Genomic DNA, 27,024 nt, shown 5'->3' with positions numbered 1-27,024 from the left:
TTTGATACTGAGTTGTAAGAGCTGTTCATATGTTTTGGGTATTAACCCTTTGTCAGTTATATCACTTGCAAATATTTTATCCCATTCCATAGGTTGTCTTTTCAATTTCTTGATGGTTTCCTTTGCTGTGCAGAAACTTTTAAGTTCAATTAGGTCCCATTTGTTTGTTTTTGCTTTTATTTCTTTTGCCTTTAAGAGACAGATCAAAAAAAATATTGCTATGACTTATGTCAAAGTGTTCTGCCTATGTTCTCTTCTAGGAGTTATATGATTTCAGGTCTTACATTTCGGTCTTAAATCCATTTTGAATTTATTTTTGTATATGGTGTGAGGTATTGTTCTAATCTCATTGTTTTACGTATAGCTGTCCATTTTTCCCAGCAAAGTTTTTTGTTTTTTTAAGTTTGGAGAAATAATTATATTTCTTGTTTGATAGGAAAGATCAAGAAGATGTAAAAATTAATGATGCAGGGAAAGAAAGAATTTGCTAGAGGGATGTACTTAAGAAAACAAATAGCAGTGGGATCTAGTGAACACACAGGATAGCCTTTAGAAGCATAGACACTTGATTCATAGGCATAGAAATAAAAAGAATACAGTTGCAGATAAATGAGTAGAGGTGGTGAGAGGTTGTGAAAATTTTGGTTCTTTTTATATTCTTAGTGAAATAGGAAGTGAAGTGATCAGTTGAGAGTGAAAATGGGGGTTATTTATTGGAAGACTGAGGTTTGAAGAGAGAAGAGGAAGTATGAAATACGAAATGATTATTTAAGAGGAAGGAAGAGTGAAGGGTTAGAGAAGTATAGTAGGACTGCTGGCAGAGTTGTTCTGTGCGAGAGACCCTTAATGCGTGACCATAGATCCTGTTATATTTTCTGTTCTACCATGGATGGATATTTGGAATGCACCAGTTTTTCCTATTATGAATAATTATAGTCCACATGTTCTTTTTTAGTTTTTTGTTGATTCATATACAAATTTCTCTAAACTATTTACTTAGAATTATAAATGCTTGGCCATTGGCAGTGTTGTGCTTAATTTTACCCCTTAAGCCTAAATATTTTTAAATGTATTTACTGAAAAACAAGACATTCTCTTACATAATGACATAGGTATCAAATTTAGGAAATGACATTGATAGAATTTTATAATTTTAGACCTCATTTAATTGTTCCAATTTTCCTAATATTTATTTATTAAAAATATAGAACTTTTTAATTGCTGAATTCAGTTTCTTAGTAAGTTTTGCATCTATGTTCACATGTGAAATTGGCCTGTGGTTTTTCCTTCTTATACTGTTCCTTTTCAAGTTTTGATGTTTTTTTCCTTGCCAGGTTTGGGTTTTGTTTTCTAGTGTGGGATCATATCCATGATCTTAGACACATTTAGTTGCCATATCTTTTTAGTCTCCTTTAATCTGGAACAATCTCAGCCTTTCTTTCAAAGAATGACCCAGTTTGGGTTTGTCTAATGTTTCCTCATGGTTAGATTCAGGGTTTGGTTTTTTTGTAAAATACTAAAATGTGTCCTCCTATGACTGTTTTGGTTTCTTTTAAAAAAAAATCTTATACTGAAATAAAATTCATATAACATTAAATTCTCCATTTTAACCATTTAACATGTACAATTCAGTGAGTTTTAGTATATTCATAATGTTACCCAACCATCATCAGTAATTCCAGAATATTTCCATCACCCCGAAAAGAAATCCCATATAGTCCTCTATCTTGTCCTTCCATCTCCTGGAAAACCACTAATCTACTTTTTGTCTCTATGGATTTGACTATCATCAACATTTCATATAAATGGAATATACAACACGTGCCCTTTTTTGTCTGAACTCTTCACTTAGCATGATTTTTTTCAGGGTTCATCCACCTTGTTGTATGTTTCTGTACGTAATTCTTTTTTATGGCTGAATAATATTCCATTGTATGAATATACCACATATTGTCTATCCACTCATCAGTTGATGGACATTTGGGATGTTTTCACTTTGGGCTATTATGAACGAGGCTGCTGTGTACAGTCATGTGGAGGGTAATTTTAATATCTTAGTTAGAGTAATGGTTAAAGTGTTTCCAGGTTTCTCCACTGTAAAGATACAATTTTTCCTTTGTAAATTAATAAATACCTTGTGGGGAGATATTTTATAGACTGTGTAAATGTTTTGTTTCTCATTAAACTTTTACACACTAGTTTTTTTTTTTTTAAATGGAGGTACTGGGGATTGAACCCAGGACCTCATGCATGCCAAGCATGTGCTCTACCACTGAGCTATACCCTCCCCTCTTTTACACACTAGTTTTAATGTCCGTTGATCATTCTTGTGAGAAATAAGTTATAATGATTACCAAATGGTGATATTCTAATATTACTCCTTATAAATATCCCATTTTGTGTGTTCATTTACATCATTATGAATTGATGAATTTTTATTTTATTCAATGTTCTATAATCAATTACTGCTCTTTATTTTGGTGTTCAAAGTTTTCCAGATTTGGTCAGCATGACCTCCTTTCAGTCAGGCTCCTGTGTTCTTTAGACATGTCCCCAGTTATTCTTTGTGTACGTCTCCATTTTCTGGCACAGATCCAAAAAAGAAAAATCTATTTACATCTTGTAGTTTCCTTTCTGGAATAAGTCATTTTTCTAAGGAACCTAGGTTACTTTTAGTAGAGAATGGTATTTAAAAACAAGTATTAGGGGACTAGGTATGTTCATTACTTTTTTGATGTGTTTACAGACCCTCTTAGAAGATAGACTCAGAAAGTATACAAACACATGCTTGTTTCAATCTATTTATAGAAATGGGTATATATCTCTGTATATCTGTCTGTCTGCCTAAACTGTATAATGATGTAATACAACATCACAGGATTTATTTTAGCCTTCCTCTCTTCCATGTTTGTAAATCCCCCTTGAAAGTGAGAAACCTGGATCCCATTTTTTAACTCGTATATTAAAAGAACTTCATACCAGGCACTAGGGATTGGATTTATTTATTGCAGTAGAGATATCTTATCTGGAAAAGCAACTGCAATTTTTATTACTGCCATTTTGTTTTGTTGTTATTTTATAATTAATAGACTTTATTTTTTAGAACAGTTTTAGGTTTAAAGAAAAATGAGTGAAAAGTACGGAGAGTTTCCAAATACTTCTATACCTTCACACCCCAAGTCTCTCTATTATTAACGTCTTGCATTAGTGTAGTAAGTTGTTACAATTGATGAGTCAGTATTGATACATTATTATTAACTAAAATCCATGATTTACATTGAGATTTACTTTTGTGTTGTAGGTGCAATGGGTTTACACCATGTATATTGGCATGTCCCACCACTACTGTTTCATACGGAATAGTTTCAATTGCCCTAGAAATCATGTGTGCTCACCTCCCTCCCTCCCTGCCAAATCCCTGGCAACCACTGATATTTTTATTGCCTCCATTGTTTTGCTCTTAACATTATATGGTTCCAATCATCTAGTATACATCCTTTTTTAGGTTGGCTTTCACTTAGCAATATGTTTAAAGTTCCTCCAGGTCTTTTCATGGCTCAGTAGCCTCTTTGTTTTATCTCCGAATGATATTCTGTTGTATGGATGTGGTATAGTTGTTTATCCATTCACCTATCAAAGAACATCTTGGTTATTTCCCAGTTTTAACAATTATGAATAAAGCTGCTACAAACATCCATATGCAGTTTTTTGTATGGACATAAATTTTCAGCTCTTTTGGGTAAATACCAGTGAGCACAATTGCTGGATTATGTTTGTGAGAGTGTTTAGTTGTATAAGGTTGTATTTAGCTTTGTAAGCGTAGCTAGCTGTATTATTTTTCATCCCCCCCAGCAATGAATGTTGCTCTATATCCTTGCTAGCATTTGGAGTCAGTGTTTTGAACTCTTCAGCCTTTCTAATAGGTGTGTAGTGGTGTTTCGTGTTTTTAGTGTGTAATTCCCTAACACCTATGACGTTGAGCGTTTTTTCATATGCTTGTTTTGCCATCTGTGTGTCTTTCTGGTAAAGGTATCTTTTCAGACCTTTTGTCAATTTTCAATCACGTTTGTTTTCTAATTGTTGGGTTTTAAGAGTTCTTCGTATATTTTGGACACAGGTCCTTTATCAGATATTTGTTACAAATATCTTCTCCAAGTCTGTGGCTTACTGTTTCATTTCTAAATGGTGTCTTTTACAGAAGTTTTTAATTTTAATGAAACCCAAACTTATTTTTTTTCTTTTATGAATTGTGCTTTTGGTGCTGTATTTAAAAGTCATCAGCAAACTCAAGATCACCCAGATTTCTCCTGTGTTATCTTCTAGAAGTTTTATAGTTTTCCATTTTCCATTTAGGTCTGTGATTCATTTTGAGTTAAAATTTTTGTAAAAGGTGTATGGTCTGTCTCGATTTTTGGTTTTTTTGCATGTGGACGTCCAGTTATTCCAGCACAATTTATTGAAAACACTATCCCTTCTCTGTTGAGATGTTTTTGTTCTTGTTTTGTCAGAGGTTAGTTAACTGTATTTATATGGGTCTATTTCTGGGCTCATTATTCTGTTCTATTGGCCTGTATATCTGTTCTTTCCTCAAACCACACTGTTTTGATTATTGTAGTGAATCTTGAAGTCAGATAGTGTTAGTCCTCTGATTGTGTTCTTCCTCTTCAGTATTGTGTTGGCTATTCTGGATCGTTTCCCTTTCTATATAAATTTTAGAATCAGTTTATTGATATCAACAAAATATGTTGCTAGCATTTTGACTGGAACTGCATTGAATATATAGACTAAACTGGGAAGAACTGACTTCTTTACAGTACTGAGTCTTCCTATCCATGTGTAGGGACTAGCCATTTATTTACTTCTTGGATTTCTTTCATCAAAGTTTTGTAATTTTCCTAATATAGATCTTATACATATTTTGTTAGATTTATGTCTGTTTCAGTTTTTTGGGGTGCTATATAAATGGTGCTCTGTCTTTATTTCAAATATCCATTGTTCATTGTTGGTATGTAGGAAAGCAATTGACTTTCATATATTAACTTGTATCCTGCAGCCTTGCTATAGTCACTTATTAGTTCCAGGAGTTTTTTTTGTTGATTGGGATTTTCTACAAAGACAATCACGTTGTATGTGAACAAATGTGAACTTATTTATTCCTTCCCATTTTGTGTATCTTTTATTTCCTTTTCTTTCCTTATTGTCTTAGCCAAGACTTCGAGTAAAATGTTGAATAGGAGTGGTGAGAGAGTACATTTTGCTTTGTTCCTTTTCTTAGAAGTAAAGCATCAAGTTTCTTGCTGTTAGGACATATTTTTTTTTAATTAAAAAAAATCAAGCTGAGGAAATTCCCCTCTAATTCTAGAGTTATAATTCGTAGAGTTATAAGAGTACTTTATATATTCTAGATATGTCCTCCATGAGACATATGGCTTGCAAATATTTTCTCCTCTTCTGTATGTTTTTCATTTTATTTACAGTGAGTGCCCTTTGAAGCTCAAAAATTTTCAGTTTTGGAGACCACTTTATCTGTTATGTATTTTGTCACTTATGCTATTGGTGTCATATCTAAGCATCCACTACCTAACCCAAGGCAAGGAATATTGACTTCTGTTGTTTTTTTCTAAGAGTTTTATCACTTGTAGCTCTTAAATTTAGGCATTTAATCAATTTTGAGTTAGTTTTGGTGTATATTGTAAGGGAGGAGTTCAGTTTCTCTCTTTTGTATGTAGATATCCAATGGCCCCAGAACAATCATTTGTTGAAGGGTATTGTTTCCTTTCTTTGCATTTCCAGTTCTTTGAATTGGCTATTCTGAGCCCTTGAATTTCCACATGAATCTTAGGATTAGTTTGTTAATTAAAAAAAAAAATCCAGCTGGGATTTTATAGGGAATGAGTTGAATCTGTAAATCAATTTGGAGAGTATTGTCATCTTAACAATATTTTGTTCTCCAATCCATGAAAATGGTATGTCATTCCATTTATAAATAGGCTATCTTTAATTTCTTTCCTCAAAATTTTCTAATTTTCATGGTATAACTGTTACACTGTTTTCATTATATTTCTAAATATTTTATTCTTTTTGATACTATTATAAATTGAATTGTTATATTATTTTATCTTAGGCTTTTTCATTTCTGGTTATAAAAATACAACTTATTTTTGCATATTTATTTTTTACCCTCCAAACTTGCTAAACTCGTTTATTAATTCTAGCAGTTTTTTGTAGATTCATTAGAATTTCAATATACAAGTTCATGCCATCTGCAAATAGCGAGAGTTTTAGTTTTTCCTTTCCATTCTAGATGTATTTAATTTCATTTTCTTGAATGTTTTCCTTCCTATAATCTCTAGTATAATGTTGAATAGAAGTAGGGGGAGGGTATAGCTCAATGGTAGATTATGTGCTTAGTATGCACTAGGTCCTGGGTTTAATCCCCGTTACCTCTGATTAAAAAAATAAACAAACAAATAAAAAAACCAAAAACAAACAAAAAAAGTTGAATAAAAATGACAAGAGCAAAAATCCTTGTCTTATTCCTGATCTTGGAGGGGGAACATTTAGTTTTTTGCCATTAAGTGTGTTGTTAGCTGAGTTTCTGTTTTCTGTTTGTTTGTTTGTCGATGTCCCTTGTATTACTTTTCTATGGCTGCTGTAACAAATTACCACAAACTGTGTAGCTAAAACAATGGACAGGTATTTTCTCACAGGTCTGGAGGCCAGATATCCAAAATCAAAGTGTGAGCAGGGCCATGTCCCCTCCAGAAGTGCTAAGGGAAATTCCTTTCCTTGCCTCTTCCAGCTTTTGGTGGCTGTCAGTACTTCTGGAATTGTGGCTGAATCATTCCAGTTGTCTCCACAATTACATTACCTCCTCCTCCTCTCTGTGTGTCTCTTATAAGGACACTTGTCATTGGATTAGGTCCACTGGATAATCCACAATGAGCTTCTCATCTCAAAGTCCTTAATTTAATTACACCTGAAGAGAGACTTTTTTCAAATAAGGTAACATTCACAGGTTCTGGGGATTAGGACATGGTATCTTTTGGTGTTGGGCACCTTTCAGGCTTCATCACGTTGAGGAAGTTCCCTTCTATCTCTCTCTCTTTTTTTTTTTTTTAATCATGAAAGGGTGTTGGATTTTATCAAGGCTTTGGCTACATCTCTTGAGATGCATCATTTGTTTTTTTCCTTTATTCTAGTGACACAGTGTATAACATTGATTGATTTTCAGATGTTAAATCAACCATGCGTTCCTGGGATAAATTTCACTTGGTAATGGTGTATAGTGCTTTTTATATATTGTTGGTTTCAATTTGCTTGTCTTTTGTTGAGGCTTTCTGTATCTATATTCATAAAAGATATTAGCGATATTAGCCTGTAGTTTTCTTTTCCTGTGATATCTTTGTATGGTTTAGTTATCAGTTACATTGTCCTCATTAAATGAGTTGAGTAGTCTCCTATCATATTAAATAAATAAATAAATAAATTTTTTGTGTTTGTTTGTTTCTTTTGGGGGGATGAGGTAGTTAGGTTTATTTATGTATTCATTTAATTTTTGTTTTAAATGGGAATACTGGGGATTGAACCCAGGACCTCATGCATGCTAAGCATGCACTCTAACCCTGAGCCATACCCCCCCCTCATATTCTATATTTTTGAATAGTTTGTGAAGAAGTCATATTAATCTTCATATAATTCTACCAAATACATAGATACAGCATAGCATTCTGGCCATCACTTTCTTTGAGGAAACTTTTAAAATTTTAAATTCAGTCTCTTGATTTTTTTATAGGTCTATTCAGATTTTCTTTTTCTCCTTTTGTCAGTTTTGGTAGTTTGTATCTTTCAAGGACTTGGTTCATTTGGTACTGTTGTTTCTGTATTTCATAAAGCTTTACAGTTTAGTATTGTGTTATATAATCTGTTATATTTCTGTAAGATTCAGTTATGTTCCTTTCATTATTGATTTTAATAATTTGGGTTTTCTTTCATTTTTTCTTGTTCAGTATAAGTGGTAGTTAGTCAATGTCTTACTTTTTTTCAGAGAAAGAAGTTTTGACTTCATTGATTTTTTTCTATTTTTCTATCCTATGTTATTTTCTGTTCTAATCTTCATCTTATATAGCTTTATTCTCTCTTCCATTTTTTGTGGTATTATAATTATATGTATAATGTCTATGTATGTTGCAAACTCAGCAGTATATTGTTATACTTATTACTTTATATAATTTTAAGTCTTTTAAAGAGACTGATGGTAAAAAGGAATGCAGATATATGTTATGTCAGTGTTGTTATTTTTGTGTGCTTTTTTTTTCACTTGTTCTTACTGACTTGATTTACTTTTTGGCATTATTTCCTTACTCAACAGTGTTTTGCTTCCATTTGTCCTTTTGTGCTGTTAATGTCAAATATGTAGCATTTCTATACGTTATGGCCCAGTAATGCAATTACATATATATTATTTCAAAACAGTTGCTTTTCAAATTTATTAAGAAAGAAAGGAGAAAAAATATGCATTCATACTTTGTTTTATAATTACATAAGTGCCTTTGCTAACACTCTGGATGGAATAAATGATCTAAGGCTGAACAATTTTCTTTAGTTTCTTATAAGGCAGATCTACCAAAAATGTGTTAGTTTTTAAAATCTGGTAGTGTCTTTGTCTTGTCTTTATTTTTGAAGGATTGTTTTGTGAATATAAGAATCTTGGTTGACATTTTTTTCAGCTTCCTTGGGGTATACTTGACAAATAAAAATTGGATGTTTTTGAGGTGTAAATGTGATGCTTTGATATACGTACACATTGTGAAATGATTACCACCGTCAAGCTAATTAACATATCCATCATCTTACATAGATACATTTTTTAATTGATGTGTAGAGTAAGAACACTTAAGATGTAGTAGTTTAGCAAATTTCAGGTATACAACAACAGTATTATTAACTATAGTAACCATGCTGTACATTAGATCTCCAGAACTTATTTATCTTGTGTGACTAAAGCTTTGTACACTGCACTGTTTCCCCATTTCCCCCACTTTCCATTATCTGGAAACCACTGTTCTATTCTCTGCTTTTATGAGTTCACTTTTTTTAGATTTCACGTATAAGTGAGATCATGCAGTATTTGTCTTTCTATGTCTGGCTTATTTCGCTTAGCATAACGTCCTCTAGATTCACCCGTTTTGTCACAAGTGGCAAGATTTCTTGCTTTTTTAAGACTGACTATTATACATATGTATTTCCTTTATTCATCTGTTGAAGGACACTGAGGTTGTTTCCATATCTCAACTACTATGAATAACACTGCAATAAACATGAACGTGCAAGTATAGCTTTGAGACACTGATTTCATTTCCTTTAGGTGCATATGCAGAAGTGGGATTGCTGGATTATATGTTAGTTCTTGGTAGTTCAATTTTGAATTTTTTGAGGGATGTCCATACTGCTTTCCAAATTGACTATACCGATTTCCATTCCCACTAATGGTGTAGAAATGTTCCCTTTTCTTCACATCCTTACCAACACTTATCTTTTAAAATTAAATTAATTACTTCACATTGAAATTAATTGACATATAACATTGTGTGTTAGTTTTAGGTTTACAACATAATTAATATATGTATGAATTGTGAAATGATTACAACAATGTTTTGTTAACATCCATCACCATACACAGTTATGAATTATTTTTTTCTTGTGGTAAGAACTTTCAAATATACAATAAAGTATTTTTAACTAGAATCACCATATTCCCAGGACTTACTTAGCTTATAACTGGAAGTTTATGCTTTTGACTACCTTTACTCATTTCACTCACCTTTCACCATGTGTCTTTGGTGACCACCAGTCTGTTCTCCTTATGTATAAGTTATTATTTTTTTTTAAAGATTCTACATGTAAATAGGATCATACAGTATTTGCCTTTCTCTCTGAATTATTTCACTTAGCATAGTGCTCTCAAGATCATCTATGTTGTTGCAAATGGCAGGATTTCTTTTTTTATGGCTGAATATTATTCACACACACACACACACACACACACATCTTTATCTATTCATCATAAATGGATACTTAGGTTGTTTCCATGTCTTAGTTACTGTAAATAATGTTACAATGAACATGAGGTGTGAATATCTTTTTGAGATAGTTATTTTGTTTCCTTTGAATAAATACCCAGATGTGGAATTGCTGGATAATTTAGTAGTTCCTATTTTAATTTTTAACGTTCATACAGTTTTTCATAGTAGCTGCACCAATTTATATACCTGTCAACAGTGCATAAGGGGTTCCCTTTTCTCTTCATCCTCACCAACACTTATTTCTTACACAAGTTTGTATATATTTTGAACATTATATTTTCTCCATTCTGCAAAGCCAGGCCTGGTGTTGGGAGCCTCTTACTTATTTTCTCTAGGGCAGTGCCTGAAGTGTTCAAGGTTTTGCACCTTCTGCCAGGGCAAAAGAGTTGAGCCAGCCATATGCGTGTGCCTGTGCATGACCTGCAGAAGCTCAAGTGTGCTGTCTGCAGGGGTGTGTATGGCTATGTAGGGGAGGGGTTTATGGATTGTTGGGAGCATGCACGTGCTACTTGGGGTGAATCTGCAGGTGGTGCATCTTACGAAGTCTTGGTGGAGTTTATGAGGTGGTTGGTAGAAACCTTAGCCCCCTTTGTTGTGTCTTGTACCCTGGTTGCTGTGAGACCCCTTCCCCCTCTCCTGCCAGTCCTGTCATTGTTTTGGATGGAGCGAGAAAGAAGTGGGCCTCTTGGGCATCATTCTGCTTGGCTGTGGAAGCTGGGCACTTAGTAGGCTCTCACGTTCCCCCCATGGGAGAAAAAGCAGTTTGAAGGAGCTTCTCTTGGCAGTGAGCTGTTGCCTTGGGGGAGGCGATGTGGTAAAGCGAACCTGTTCTTCTTACTCTCTTCAGTCCTTCTATTCTTGGAATTTTTTTTCTAAGTGGTGTTGGGACTTCTCTGTTGGACTGCTGGACTCGCACAAAGGTACTAAGTACCTTTTGTCTCTAAGTAGTTGATAAAATCAGTGCTTTAATCTTCTGCCATCTTGCTATTTTTTCTCCCTGTATGCTTGTATTCTGACTTTTTTAAATTCATCACTTTCATTTGCCACCCTATTGCCTTCTGACCTTTATTGTTTCTAATGAGAAGACAGCTGTTTATCTTCTTGGGGATCTCTTGTATGTGAAGAACCTTCTTTCTCACACTGCTTTTAAGATGTTCTCTTTCTCTTTGGCCTTCAGTATCTTTACTATGTTGTGTCTGAGTGTGGCTCTTTCTGTGTTTTTCTCCTGTTTAGAATTTGTTGGGCTTCTTAGATGTATATGTTAATGTTTTCCATTAAATTTGGAAAGTTGTCATCCATTATTTCTAGAAAGATTTTTTTTTACCTCTTTCTCCTGTGCCCTAGTATTCGCGGTAATATATGTGTTGCTGTTAATGGTGTTCCACATTTCTCATAGGCTCTGTTCATTTCCCTCTGTTCTTTGGATTGCAGAATCTCTGTTGATTTACCTTTTAGTTCACTAATTTTTGCCCGCTACTTGCTGAGATTTATTTTTGAGCTTCGCTACTAAGTTTTAAAATTTTAATATTATGCTTTTCAACTCCACATTTTCCTTTCTTGTAATTTCTCTTTGTTGATGTTTTATATATCATGTCATAGTTTACTTTTTAAACCTTGTTTCCTTTAAGTTGAAATCTTTTTTTGCCTTATCTGACATCTCGGTTCTCTCAAAGGTAGTTCAGTTGCTTACTTTTATTCCTGTGTTTGGGTCACACTTTCTTATTTCATTGCATGCCGTAATTTTCCCTGAAAACCAGACATTTTAGATAATATATTGTAGTAACTCTAGATCCTGGCTTTTCATCTCTGGGGCTGTTGTAATTTTATTTCTTTAGTGACTTACCTGAACTCTTTTAGTGAAGTGTCTTTTTTCCTCTAAATGCATCCTCTGATGTTCTTCCGTAGATGGTACGGCCTGGGGATGCACACAGTCACTGCAGGATGACAATAATTTTAGCAGGGCTCTTTGACTTATTCCTCTGAGCTCCCTGTTAAGCTGTCTGCCTCTGTTTGTATCAGATTCACCTCATAGCCGCCACTAATTCCCAATTGATTATTCTGTTATTTTCAACAATTCTCTGGGGCATAAATTGCTCCAGAGTCTGAATTCCATCTCAAGCCTTTTTCAGTGGTAGTCTTTGGGGCCAGTCTTTGAAGTTCTGACACCTGCAAGGCTCTCATTAGCTGTCTTTCCCCCTGGTTCTTTCTAATAAACTTCTAGCTGGTCTGTGTTTTAGCTTATTGTTCTCATGGAGCAATCTCCTAATTGCTTATAACCAAAACCTCTGTTGTTCCTAAGAGTGCCTTTAAGGCTTGAAGACGGCCACCTTGTGCCAAATGCAGTCGAGTTCCCTTGGGAGAGCCGTGGAATTCTCTTTTTCTTAGGCTTCCTCTCCCTGTAGGAGTTTGGAATTACAGGTGGGATTTATAGCCTGACCTTCTTTCAGTTACATCCCTGTGTTATGTGTAAGGCATTAGATGGGGATCATAGCCTTTGCTCTTCTCAGCCTGCCTCTTTTATCTTGGAACTACTGCCCTATGAATTAGGGGTGAAGATTTTTTGGTCCTTGTGTTCTTAGCCTTGAAGTCCAGTGTATACTTCCAGCCTCCACCTGGTAGGCGCTGGGTGGTGGAGGAGCACTCAGACCTCTTATGCCTACTCCTTGACTGGATCTCCTGCCACCAAGAGCTAGGTAGGGGGCGTGAGAAGTATTGCCAGTCTGCTGCTCCTGGTTAAGTTTTAACGGCATGGACTAGGAGCTGAGGGATAAAGGGCATTCTGTTTTCGACTTTACCAGCCTGTGGTTGAACAGGGTGTGTGTGTGTGTGTGTGGGGAGGTGGCAGTGGTAGGAAGGATGGGAGTTGGTAATGAGTCAAATATCATGGACTATTGCTGTTCCTACAGAAATTTAGTAGATATTCTTGAGTAAGTATTTCTTTATTGTTGCTCTTGGCAAAAATTTTTGAGACCCAAAATAGTTACCTTTTTTTAAAAGTTAACTTTACCAACTATAGTTCTTTCCCTGGGGAGATTTTTTATGGAACTCCTTATATTGCTAGAAGTCTGTTCCATAGTCTTTAAGCATTAATTGGTATCATAACCTATGGCTTTTGAGATACTATACATGCCTTACTAAGTATACTATCCATATAACTATGTTGACATTCTGATTCTTTGTCTGTACCAAGGATTTGTTTATAGAGTATTTATAAAATATTGATTCACATTGTCATGAACCTTTTTTATATATCAGTTCATTCAGGTAAAATATAATTGTGAGCATATATTTGTAGTATTTCTCTCAGAGTTATACTTTCATTAAAAGAATATTTATACTAATTTTAATGTTCCTCAAAATACATCGTGATTCTTAATTATACACAGCGTGAAAATATCTCAGAAATCTTGAGCAAGAGAACGTACATACAGATGAATACAAACTATATGATTCCACTTTGTAAAGTATAAAGACAGCAAAAGAAATCTTTGCTGTTTGAATCGTGGTAATTTTTAATTTTTTTATCTTAGTGCTGGTTACCTACTTGTGTTCATCTTGTGAAAATTCATTGAGTCTTAGACTTATGATATGTACACTTTTACTGATAGCTTATACTTAAAAAAGTTAAAAAACATTTTATGGGATCAATATGATTTGTATAGTTTTAACTAAATGCTGTTTAAAGTAAATTTATTATATTAAACTTTTTATTTACTTTGGTATTTAAAATTGATGATACTTTTATTCTCCAGTTTAAAGGAGCTTTGTTTCCTACTTTTATAAATGAAAACAAAATTCAAATTATAAGTTATTACAAAATCGTTAACAATTATGTTTAATATTGTGTTTCCTCAAAGCATTTTAAGGTACTGTGAATCTCAGAATATTTTTTAAAAATATGGACATTTAGAGGCCATTTATGAGTGGTTAAAAATAATAAAGCATGTTATTTTCACAATTGCGAGGAAAATTCTATATGCAAATTAGATCCTTTTGTAATATATATAAAATCAGGGGGGTCTTTTTATCTTTTGTAATACATTTTTAAATTTTATCCTGTAGGACTATTTTGAAAGAAAGTGGGTTTGCCAGATACCTTCATTCAGCTGTTCTTATCAATGGAGCTATGCTTATTTTTGGAGGAAATACCCATAATGACACTTCCTTGAGTAACGGTGCAAAATGTTTTTCTGCCGATTTCCTGGCATATGACATAGGTATGTATCTGTTAGGATTGTACAAAGTAGGAAATAGTAGAAATTTTTCATGTAGAGATTCTCAAATACATTATTTGACAGCGTGTGTGTATGTCATCTTAGAGAGAGAACGTCAGTGACGGATTGTGAATGGAGTTCTCTCTAACTTCAGCATAGCAATAGTGCAGGGCAGGAGAGCCGATGAACTGGGGTGAGTTAGTGGTGGAGGCAGGGGAAATCTGGGTCTGAATGTCCTTTTTGAAGGCTATTGTGTGTTGTATCCCTACTTGGGCACTTTATCAGTCTATTTTGTTTGACTGTCACCATATTAGTTTTGATAGTGGGTAGTTTTGGAACACTGTAAAATTTACCTCACAAAAAGTAGAAATGCAAGCATTTGAGATTTAGTGGGGATGAACAAAGATGCAATTACATTGACTTGCCAGGTATACTTATTTGGTAGAGGAAGCTATAGAATTAGAGAAAGGAATATAGAGATAGAAAAGCTAAAGAAATAATATTCTGGAACAAAACAGAAACCCAGAGCATATCTAGGAATGTTTGTAACTAAATAAAAATCTTCACTAGGGAACCAGAAATGCAGTGCATTTGCATGATTCACTTAATTTTAATTATGCTATCTATATATAGTCCTATCAACTTCTGAATATTAAATGAATGTGTAATGAATGAAATACTAAATTTAACTACCCAATAGACCATTGTAGTGAAAAAATTTCTTCTCTGTATATTGTATTATAGATAAAGCCTAGCTGATATTTAAAATACATTTAGCAGTACTTAAAAGTACTTTTTATTGCTGGGATAAAGTAATATATCAATTTTAAGCTATTAGGAAACACTTTGATAAGTAAAAATAAAAGAGACCGAAGAATTTAATAGGTGCAAGACGTATACTTTTGCTCTTAAACATCGTAAAGGCACATAATCTACTTTGGAAAATTATTTTGAGTGGCAGCATATAAAGAAATTTATGACTATTAATAAGCACTTTGATCTCTAAACTATTATAAGCTTGTTTGGAAGGGAATTCCTGTAATAAAGTCAAGCATGCTTTTTAAACTCTATGAGTATCTGTCTGTGAGTAATCAATGAAAAGAATCCACTGTCTTTAGGATTTTTAGATCGTAGATAATTAAATATTTACCTTTGTGAAATAATAATTTGAAGTCATGCTTCATGATGAAAATGGGATTGTCTTGGCTTTTCGAAGGTTTGCAGATCAGTGCCTGAGATCCAGAAAACTAGGTTAAATTAAGTACTGAGTCTAGGCTGGCTTATTATGACCTGTTATTGCCAGGCTGGCGCTGTCAACATATTATTTTGGCTATAGCAATGAGACGGTAAGCTTATTTCTCTTCAGGTAGAGGGACATTTTATTTGTTTTTCTTCTGGGATAAAAATATTAGGAAAAGTATAGAATTTTGTTATTATTGTTAAAGATCCATGAAGTGAGATTTTGAAACTTTGAAAACGATTCTTCTAGGAGCTTCTACCTAATTTCTGTGCTTAAATGAGGAAATTAATGTTGAGTTGTTTTGTAGCTGACGTATTGGGAATTTATTTCATTTCTTTCGTATTGTTTAAGATGACCATATTTTAGGTTTTATGCATCAAAAAAGTTTACCAAGGTGAAAGGCATTAGAGGTGTTAGTTTTTCAGAGAGAAACAGAGCGTGCAAGCAAGAGCTCAGATTATCATTATTCTAAATGCTACTCTTTGTTGTGTATTCTAAGAGCTAGGTACTTTACTAAGAGCTTTATATATGATAATTGTAACCTCTCTAATTACCTTATAAAAAGTGTTAATAAACTCATTTTCAGATTATTAAACACAAGAGTAGAAGGAATTTGCTCAAAGCCATGCAGGTGGTAGATCTGGCTTCTTTTTAACTTCTAAAGCGCTGGCCTTTCCGCTTGTCTGTACTGTGCTGTTTAGTTGGGTCCATTGTATGTTCTTAATTTTGGTAGCAGATTACCAGATGCTTTATATTTAGTTATGTTTCTTAATGCTGTGGAAAGATAGAAGCAAATATCAGTTTCATTCTTCAAGCAAATTGATCAAATTGGAGGAAGAATAGCATATTTTAAACAGTATTATACTTTAACATAGGATTTTGTTTGCACTGTGCTAACAACTAACAATAGAAGCATAAAGCAGCATAAATTCAACACAGGATGGAAATGTGTTATTTTACCTTATTTGATTTTTCTCTACGCAGTTCCTAATAAAGTCACCCCCCCACCCCCGTATTTATTCTCCTGGGCTTGTAGCATCACATGTTGACATATTTTCCAGGGAAAAGTATTTTTCATATTTCAAAAAATGTCTCCCAAAATACTTGTTTTCCTTATGAAGTATATTTTTGTGGAAATGAAATACAACCATCACATAATGCACCAACTAGAAAATAGATCATTTTTAGGAGAAAAAAGTCATGTTGCTAGTTTTTCTCTTTAGTACGGTACACTAGGACTTTTATGGCGTTGTTTAACTGGCATACACCTGAAGATTTAGCTGATTGCTTTGTGTTCTATAATGTTTAAACAATAAAAATGTGTATGCTAATACTGATTTTTCATGGCTCTAAAATATACTATTTCAACCTTACTGTCATAGTGAATTTTATGTAGCGAATATCATTAATCTTTGAGGATATAACCTTGCCTTTCCAGTTCTCATTATATGTGATGGATGTAGAAGGCATATGATGGTGATTTTCAAGTATAGCTGTACCTTAGCATTCCCTTTGAAGGCTGAAGGGAAAAAACCAGACCCGTATAATCTAATTCTCTTAAATTAGGCACTGATATTTATATTTTTAAAAAGTGACTTAAGTGCAATTGATAATAGAGCCAGGGCTGGTGAATAAGACTGGGTGGACTGTAACATATAGAATAATATGTTACTTAATGTTACTAGTGTGTAAATCTAGCTTGAAGACAGTTTAAATCTGGAAACTTATTAATAGAGATTTTTTATTGTTAGGGATATCATTATTGCACTTAATTCAAGATTAAAATGATCTTTCTGGTAAAGATAACCTTCTAGTACATAACGAGACTAAAGATGCGATGGAAAAACATGTCTCACTGAGTTGATCTCATGTTATTAGACGTATTTATATTTTGAAACTTTGGCTGGGGAAAGTAAATATTGACATAAAAGTTAGTTTTATAGGGTCAGTGGTGAAAAAGGAATCAAGTAGTTTGTATATTTTTCATATCTCTTTAGTGAACCACCCATCTTTTGAGTGATTTGACTGAAAATTTCAACATTTACAAGTGAGAGATTTTCATGAATTGAAACATACCTTAAAACTGAAGTGACACTTGAGACAATATTTCAGAATCATCAAATAAAAAGCTATTATAGGATTTTTCAGGAGGCTTAACATAGATTTATGATGCTTTTAATTACAAGTGGTAGGTATTACTCTTGAATAAGAAAATTTACCTAAGGATTAAGAGATTGTATAAAATTCTGAAACAAGATGAAAGGTAACTCAGAGATACATTGACTGTATTTCTTTCCTCAAAAATATAGTAGAGTCACAAAAATGTAATTTCTTGTGTTAGATTATTTCAGAATAGGGTAGGGAGTCAGATTTATATCAAAATATACCTTGCAGAAAGCAAAACAAATGAAACTTCAAACCAAATCAAAATAGTAATAGAATTTTTAAAATAAATTTCCTATGTATGACAGTTTTACTTATGACATTAGCTTCTTGGTAGGCAATTATTTAAAAACAAACTTAGTAAAAAAAAAACTTGAAAAATACTTAATTCCATGTTTAAAGAAGTAATATTACTTTAATTGGTAATGTATAATAATCATTTTAAACACAGTGGCATTGTGGTTCAGTATACCCTTAAAAATCACTTAGCTAGTTTATGAAACATAGCATATATATTTTTGTACAACCCTGTAGAGTGATATATATATATAGATAGACAGACATATATCTCTCTCTATATATGCACACACACGCAATATAATGGATGTGATTTTATAAGGTACAGAATTTCATTAAAAATCATATTCAAATTAAAACATCTAACTATTTAATTTTTTGGAACACTCCAGCAAAACTATAACAAATCAAACTTGCTTGTTCTTCATGTTTATAATTATTTTTATTTTCTGGAGGTTATTTTATTTGTTCCTCTCTTTGTTAATCAATATTTGCCCATGTACTTCGTTAAATTCTTAGGGACAAAAGCAGCACCTCTTGCCTGGCCACCTGCTAGAACCACTTTGTTTCTTTGTCCATCAGAGAAGCTCTTAAAATCATTCATACATTTTTTTTTTCAATGCATTTAGCCAGCTGTTGACTGTTTTAAGCTTTACTGTGTTCTTTGCTGAAGGTGTTCTTTTTCTTTCTGTAGTAAGCTGTTGCGTTGAAGAAATAGTAGTTTCTGCTTTGTTGAGAAAGAGGCCCATAAGTAAGGGGAAAAGCGACTTTTTGCTTTGAGGAAAGGGAGAACTAACATTTGCTGAAAGCTCCCAATAGTGTTTTTGCACTTTACATAAATTTTATAATGTAATTCTCACAGCATCTGATAACATCTATGTAGTGTGTATTCTTGTGCTCATTTATACAGGAAGAAACTGTAATTTAGCACGGTGAAACCCAAAGTTACATGGGTTTACATAGGTGAAACCCAAAGTTACAAAGTTACCATACTTACATAGGTAAGATGGTGTATTCAGAATTTTACACGAAGTCCAAGTTCAAATTTCTTTTGATTTTACCACTGTGCTCTGATATTGATGTTTTCCTGATTTTACAGGAAACATTTGAATGATCTTTAATTAGAGAAAAGGCATATATAATATTTGTTAATGTAGCAAGACACTCAAGAAAATTTGTTTTATCATTATTTAATCGGATTTTAAGGTATATTTGAATTTAAAATATATTTGAATAAAAAATTAAGGAGAAAAAAAGAGTAGTGAATAATGAATCTCTCTCTTAACAGATCTTTAAGCAATTTGAGAGATTGTTTTGAATGTAAAAATTGCTAAGTAAAGATTCTTGAAATAAAATACACAATGAAAGAAAAATGTTTAAGTGTCTCAAAACCTCTGGGGAAGAAGGCTGGGAAAACAGTCATGAATATAGTATCAAACATCAAAAATAAAATATTAGCAAATAGAATTCAACAGTGCTTCAAAGTATAATAAAACATGACCAAGTAGGAATTACTGTAGGATTTCAAGTATGATTCTTTATTAGAGAGACTATAAATATAATTTATTACATCAAGATTATTTACTGGAGCTGACAGGAAATAATACTGTGTGTTAAAACACGATGAAAACATTTAAGTTAAGATTGAGAGTCAAAGAGTGATGCCCACTTTGCCGGGCAGAGGGTAAGAAGCTAAATAAATATTTATGGAATGAATGCCAGAGGACAAATCCTGAGAGAAACTGTGGGTATGAAAGAAATAACCTGGGAAAGGTACACACCTTTTAGAATATTAAGAGAAATTTTTACCTGGGTAGGGGGAACCCAGTGAAGCATCAGCATTTCAAGGGCAGGTGGAAAAAAAATTGACAACATCCAGAAATTTATTTTCTGTTGCAGAAGTATCCAAATGGTTAACAAAAGGTTTTTTTTTGTTTTTTTTTTTTGTTTGTTTTTTTTTGGTATTCGACTAGTTTTGAGTCTTATACTCACACGTGTGCTCTTTTTAGCGTATTTCAAGTATGCAATTTATACTGACTTATGAAGTGGCATTTAAAATGGAATATTAAAGAATTTTAAAAATGTGTTCTGAAAGTATTACAGATGTATATTTTCATGGAATAATATGAGTATTTGTAGGAAAATTAGCCATTGAATGTACACTTTTGGTCTGTACTATTTTATGCATATTTGATAAAAAAAATCTGTCTCTAAATTTCAGCGTATGTTTTTTTCACGTATGTGGCCTCTCATATGTGAATAATCCTGACAGCACAGAATTGTGATTGCTGAGATTTGTGTTTGAGAGAATAGTTTATTGGGTGTATGGTTTGTAAATAAATATTGGGTACCTTGTAGCACAGGTTTTTTAAAAGTCTGTATTCCAGAGTATATTTTACTTTGGTCTTTATTGCTTTGTGGCTTTTCTGTTGGTGTGGAATGGTACTTCTGTCAGTTTTCATGATGTCAGTAACTGCGTGGAATTTGCTTTAGTTCTCTAGCCTTGAACTGTTCATGAAGTGATAATGACCTGAGTGCTCCGGAAATAAATTTTCTTCTTGGCAAAAAAATATGATTATAGATTGCAGTCAGACTTTTATAATGCAAGAGACTTTATAATGTAGGATTGGAAAGAGACTACGTGTAAATAAATTATATTAATTTAGTGTTGAGCTTTAAGGCATTTGATAACTTCTGCATTTTACAGGAAAACTAACCTGTGTTTTACAGAGAATCCTGATCAAGAATGTGAAAACTCAGGAACAGAATTTATCTAGCCCAACATTCTGTTTAGTTATTATTGAAAAAGCTGGAAGGGATAAGTGGAAAGTGTATTTGCTACAGCTGCTCCAATGGTTTTTTCTTTCCATTCTGTTGAAAAATCCTGGCAGGTGGGCCAGTATCAACAAGCATGAAATACTGTCTCTGTAGCTGCCAAAGTTGCTTATATCAATTAGGTTTTAATAAGCTCTCAAGTTAAATTCTGTTCTTCCTAAACAAGTTTGTGAGTGAAAACAATTTGCCAGCTATTTTAAGATAGTGCGGAGGAAAATTCACACTTACTGTGTTGTATCAGTCAGTATGGTTAGGTTAGACTCAGGTGACAAACAACCCTGTCACAGTTTGGGTTCTCTGAAAAGTGAACTCTGTGACAGAGTTTAGTGTTCAGAGTCCTTACTGGGTCCTTGGATTGAGCAGCTGTGAAAGGGAGGCAGAAGGAGCAGGAGTGGGTAGAGAGTAAAAATCAAGCAGACTTAACAGCCTCAGCCAACTCCAGGCAACTCTGTAGTTGAAATGCCCGTGAGAGTTGTTCCTCATTACAACATGATGGCCTTGACCAGTCCTTGGATGAGGGTCACTCTCAGGAGGGTAGAACGTTGGGTGAGGAAGCCCTGTAGCTAAGGCGGTTTCTGCAGGGGCTGGTGGCTGAGTGATGCTCACTGATAACAATCCTAGAGGCAGGGCAGCAAGTCCTTCCCTGAAGGTATATTTAGGCGCTGCGCTCCCATGTTCATCACGATTCATTCTCAGCCCACTTCTTCAAGTGTATTTGCTAAATGTCTCCTCCGGGATTCTGGTGGGCCTTTCTTCCTGGGGGAGCCTAGTTTATTGCTCTGTCTTCTGCAGCTGGTCTCTGGGCTGCAACAGACATTCACCATGACCCTCATGCATTATTCTCTTATACCCCTTGCCCTCAGCTCTGGTCTCTGTGTCTTATCTGGTAGCATGACCTAGTCCCTCACCATTAGGTATTTGAGTTCCTGAACCTTGTGTACCTTCTAGTCTGGGTTACTGCCCTTGCCTATGTCCCATCACACTTGGCAAAGGGATACCAAGAGACACTTAAATGGATCATCTGTGTGCCAAATATATTCCCCTGCCCTCATTTTGTAACAGCAGTCCTACCTCCCTTTGACGGTCAGGGCCAATTACTCCTCCCAAGACAGAAACTCCTTGCCTGCTTGCTGGTCCCTTGACATGAGAAGCCTGAAATGTACAAGTGGCAACTAGACCTTACAGTTACATGGGACATTGCTACTTCTTCTGCCAGAATATTTTCCCTTTGGGGAATAGGACGTCTAATCCTGCAGAGCCTAGAATTGCAGGATGAGAAGGACAAATTCCCCAACTATGTAGTTGAAATTGATGCCACCAGGAGTGGCTTTTACTCTTTGGTTTCTGGACCGATGCATTCTCTTACTGAGGACACAGAACCATTTAAAGTTTTTTTTTTAATTCAAGTGTATCCTGCGTCCTGGTGCTTCATTTGTGCCTAAACAAATCTCTGTCAGGTTGTGTGGCTGGGATCCAGTGGATTTCATGGTCATGGGCCCATTTCTGTACCTCCTTTGCTATAAAAGTGTGTCTCCTGATTACATGGGATCCCATGCTGGTGGATCAAACATGTAATTTCTAAGATAGTCATGCTGATTAAGACCCTGTGGGCAGAAAAAGCAAACACATTCTCAAAATATGTATCTATTCTTGTCATAATGAATTGTTGGCCCATCCAGGGTGGAAGCGGCCCAGTGTAGTCAACTTGCCATCAAATGTCCAGTTAATGTTCTTTGGGAATGGCCTTATCAGGGGATCAGAATTAATATCTTGCTTTCAGGCTGGATATTTAGTGGTAAGAGTAGCTCCATCAGCTTCGTTCAGAAGGAGCCCGTGTTATTGTGCTCTGGGATGGCCTCCATCTCTGCCAGATGGCTGCTTAGTTTATGTGCTCATTACGTTAGCCCTGAGGTGTCCTGTGATAGAGACTGACTGACATTAGCTGTCTCGGTCGTTTGTTTACTAGCTGTTTAATGTCTCTTCCATGTTGGATGCTCTCTAACTTTTATCACAAAGATCTTCATATTTCATGCTCATTCAAATGTGTCCATCCACATGTCTCTACTCCAGAGCCTCCTTGTCTCTGATCTCCAATATTTCTTCTAGACTCCTGACCAGCCAACTAGGTCATTAACCACTGCTCTCGGGCCATTTCTCCTTCCACTCAGTGTACACAGGGCACACTGCTTGGTGGCTTCCCCAGCTGGGAGGCTTTTCCCGCTTCTGCTGTTCTTCCAGGCCATCCCTGAATGAAGCTGTTTTGTAAGTGATGGCCATTTTTGAATTGTGTCCACATATCAAGCTGACATATTTGCATTTTCCTCTGCTTGTTATCTGGGCATAGAGGATTCCTCATACGGCCGTGCCTGTAAGACGAGGGATGGGTGCTGGTGCAGCAATGGCGGATGACGTGAAGTCTGAGCTGCCAGCTCATGCGGATGGCCTCTGCCCTGTGCTCTTGCTCATGCTTGATCCTGGGCACAACTTCCATTTCATGTTCTTATGATTATTGGTGACAGTGACAGCGTAGATAGAAAACTCTGAACACACTATCACTTAATAACCCACGTCAAGCATTCCGTCTCTGCCAAGGAATAGCATGGCAAGAATGGAGGTATAACATTTTACACTGCAGATGGCACGGTCTTTGACATGTGTGTAGGGTCCACATTGGGGTTCTTTCACTGGGGCTTTCTGTATACTCCACACTCTACTTTTTCCAGCAGTGGCTCTACCAGTAACTGTATCTACTGGGTCATGTGACCCTGGCTGCGGGGCTGTTTGCAGTGTAGCCTGGACCCATAGTAGAGCTGTTTTCTGCCCTGGCGCATGCTCAGAGCTGGCAACCTTTGGTATTTTCCAATATGTGGGCTTGAACAGTATTCCCAGGAATGGAAGATACTGCATGCAGAACCCTGGAAGACCTACCAGATGGTTAGCTCTCTTCTTTCTAATGGGAATTGAAAGATGTAATAATTGGTGTTTGAATTCAGATGAGCTGTCTCAGAATGCTGTTGACCCCTAGACCCCTCAATAGTTCATTTATGTGGGAGTTCTCTGACTCTTTGTAGGTTTTAGCTTCCACCCTTTGAAGCATATATGTCTCAACAAGGCCTCCATCGTATTAGCCATTCTTGTTCATCTGTAGAATGATGCCAGTAATGTAAGGGAACAATGAAATATTCTGCAATATGTTCAGCTGGACCAAATGTGTTCTGACTATGTTGTGACAAAAGTTAATTTAATCCTGAGGCAGAATTGTGAATGTATACTGTTTTCCATTCTACATGAATATATACTGGTTTTGGTCCTCTTTTCTGAGAGTTAGCAAAGAACACATTTGCCAACTCAATGGCCATGTTAATCTGTTCTAACAAAGACACACAGCTTGCACGGTGCCTGCAATTTGGGCTACTACTTGGTGCTTGGCTATTGTCCTCTAGGCTTAGTTTACAGGGGCCAGATTGGTAATTTAAATGATTTGATGGGACCCACCCATTATCCCAGCATTCTTTAGATTCTTTGGGATAATACTTTCTCCCCTTCACTCCCACTGAAATGTAACATTATTTTAAAATTTATTTTATTATACAGGGATAACGGTTTGGTGGCTTCCACTTGATTTTTTCCCACTGTAATAGCCAAGGACCCAAGGTGGCGGTGGTGCCATTTGCCAAGAATGTCTATTGCAGTTATAAATCTAGAGACTTAGGACATGACCGTGTGTGTGTTTGCAGACCCAGTGGCTCTTTTTGAGCAGAATGTTGGCCAGAATGCCATTAATTTCCTCAATAACCCCCACATTATCCCTACAATAAAGAAAGGCCATGATGTGTCAGTGTCAGCTCAGACTTTGTGTCCAACAGGACTTGAAATGTTTGTGGTTGCTTTTTCTCTAGGCTAGCGTTACCCAGTGAAATGACCATTGGTACATTTGAGGAAGAACTAGGGACACTATCATCATGTACCCTTGATGTGCTATTGCAGGATTCTTCCTCCTGGGCCAGATTTTAAGTGTATCAGCTCTGGATTTGAAAAGTGGCTCAGGTCCAGAAATTGAGCAATGAATTGTGACTTTCTGTTGCAGCATCTGCCATCAGCCTTCTGATCATTTATCCTTGTTTTCTTCTGATGATACACATTAGGCAGTACCCTTGTTGGCTGCCCATCTATTTTCCCTCTAGGGATGCTGTGCTCTCTTGAACAGCTCTATAATTCGCAATAGGTCAGTCCCCTTGGCAGACACTTCGACCTTGCTGCTTATGACAATAATTGCACTCTACTTGGATTGGATTCTGATGTTTAACTGTCACCACCTGGCCTCTATTTTCCTATTGTCTCCATCCCTGAACTCAGTTCTGCTACCGTTTTTCATATCATCAGCTTTGGCCTGTGGGGGAAAGCCACCACCTTCTTAGTGACGTAGTAGCCCTCTCACCATCACATTCTTCATGGCCTTGGTGAATGGCATACCTTCTGGCCCTTTCTTTCTGGCTTATTTCTCTTAGCACAGTGCCCTCAAGCTCCATACATGTTGCCACAACAGCAGGATTTCCTTCTTTCTCATGACTGAATAATATTCCATATATACACACCACATCTTCTTTCTTGGTTCATTTATTGACAGACAGGTTGTTTCTAGATCATGGCTATTGTGAATAATGCTGCAATGTATATGGGAGAGCAGGTGTCTCTTTGATATCCTGTTTACATATCCTTTGGATTTAGACCCAGAAGTGCAATTGCTGGATCAAATGGCAGTTCTATTTTTAGTTTTTTGAGGAACCCCCATACTGTTTTCCATAGTGGCTGCACCAGTGTACATTCCCACTGACAGTGCACCCAGGTTCCCTTTCTTCACATCTTTGCCAGCACTTGCCATCTCTTGTCCTTTTGGTGATCATTCTGTCAGGTGACATCTCATTGTGGTTTTGGTTTGCACTTCCCTGTAGATTAATGATGCTGAGCACCTTTTCACGTACATATTGGCCATTTTTGTGTCTTCCTTGAAAAAAATATTCTGTTCCTCCTCCTAATTTTTAAAATCAGATTGTTTGGGTTTTTTCCTACTGACTTTTGTGAATTCTTTATGTATTTTGGATAATAACTGCTTATCAGATACACGATTTGCAAATATTTTCTCCCATTTGGTAGGTTGCTTTTTTATTTTGTTGATGGTTTCCTTTGCTGTGCATAGAACTCATCTTGATAGTGAGGTCACACCATCTCCCAGGTTTCTTGTCAGGGAATAAATCTTAAATCCTGTACCTTGGAGAGTGCGTTCAGATAAATAAATTCTTCCTAATCTAGTATAAGATCCTGACCCTTTAGATAAAACTCCCTTTTGAATCTAGGACCATGTATAACCCCCCAACTTCCATCAATTTATGCTGTCTAGGTCTTGCAGATCCTTTGGAGTATAGTCTCTTTTTTCCTTAGCAATCCCAGCATATAATAGGCTTAGTTATGCTGAGCCAGCTTACAGGCTTAGTGGCCAATAGGGAAGATGTCAGTAGATTTTTGAACTGGAGTGCAGGTCCTGCTGGAGGGAAGCCTCTGCATTATTTTCAAGCAAGGGTGGAGTACTAACTCTCAGTGGGGTAGGGTGGACCACTTCTGTAGTCTCAGATGATTCAGGAAAATTTGGGAGTGCAAAATTTGCAGAGATTTTCAGGGATATCAACTCAGATGTCCCCATCCTGTGTGTCAGGGTCTTGTTTCTTTCTTATTGGAACCTTATCTTTGGAACAGCAGACCTCCGATACTTGGCAGCCTGTGTATATGACACTAAGGAGAACCTCTGGCTTTCCCAGCCTTTCATTGTCTTTTTCTAAAGCTTAGTGAGGTTAAGCAGTAGACACGAATTCCAATATGTTAATACTTTTAGTATTAATGCTTTTTAAACATCTGATACCTCATACCTGTTAGAGTATTACCTTCCATTGGCTTACCTCCCTAATGTACCACTAGTTTAAATTTTCACAATTGGATGACCACCCTGTGCCAGGATTTACCTACCACCAGTGATGCATTCTTCATTACTAGAACTGCAGTCTCTGATTCAGCTTCCAAACTCCATCTTATTTCCTGCTTTCTTGTACCAGTCCTGGTACCAACTATCATAGTTTGTATTCTCTGGGAAACAGGCTCTGAGGTAGAGTTTACTATTCATGATGTTCATTGGCAATAC

At 35.5% G+C, this 27,024-nt stretch overlaps 1 protein-coding gene and 1 non-coding gene across 5 annotated transcripts in view; one reads left to right on the top strand and one right to left on the bottom strand.

The window, feature by feature from the left end:
* The window catches only part of ATRNL1 (attractin like 1), a 593,456-nt gene that overhangs the window by 95,723 nt on the left and 470,709 nt on the right, over positions 1 to 27,024 (top strand). For all 4 annotated transcript variants that reach the window (XM_032490833.1, XM_032490832.1, XM_032490834.1 and 1 more), the window contains exon 10: positions 14,148 to 14,302. In XM_032490833.1, coding sequence (XP_032346724.1) covers positions 14,148 to 14,302 — 155 coding nt within the window. The remainder of the gene's footprint in view (positions 1 to 14,147; positions 14,303 to 27,024) is intronic.
* TRNAA-GGC lies at positions 2,216 to 2,287 on the bottom strand. The gene has a single exon. It is a non-coding gene; the product is annotated as a tRNA-Ala (tRNA).

The sequence above is a fragment of the Camelus ferus genome, chromosome 11 (genome assembly GCF_009834535.1).
Source record: "Camelus ferus isolate YT-003-E chromosome 11, BCGSAC_Cfer_1.0, whole genome shotgun sequence".
NCBI classification, from domain to species: domain Eukaryota; kingdom Metazoa; phylum Chordata; class Mammalia; order Artiodactyla; family Camelidae; genus Camelus; species Camelus ferus.
Note: the sequence above shows the minus strand (reverse complement) of the source record. Positions and strands in the feature narration are given on the sequence as shown.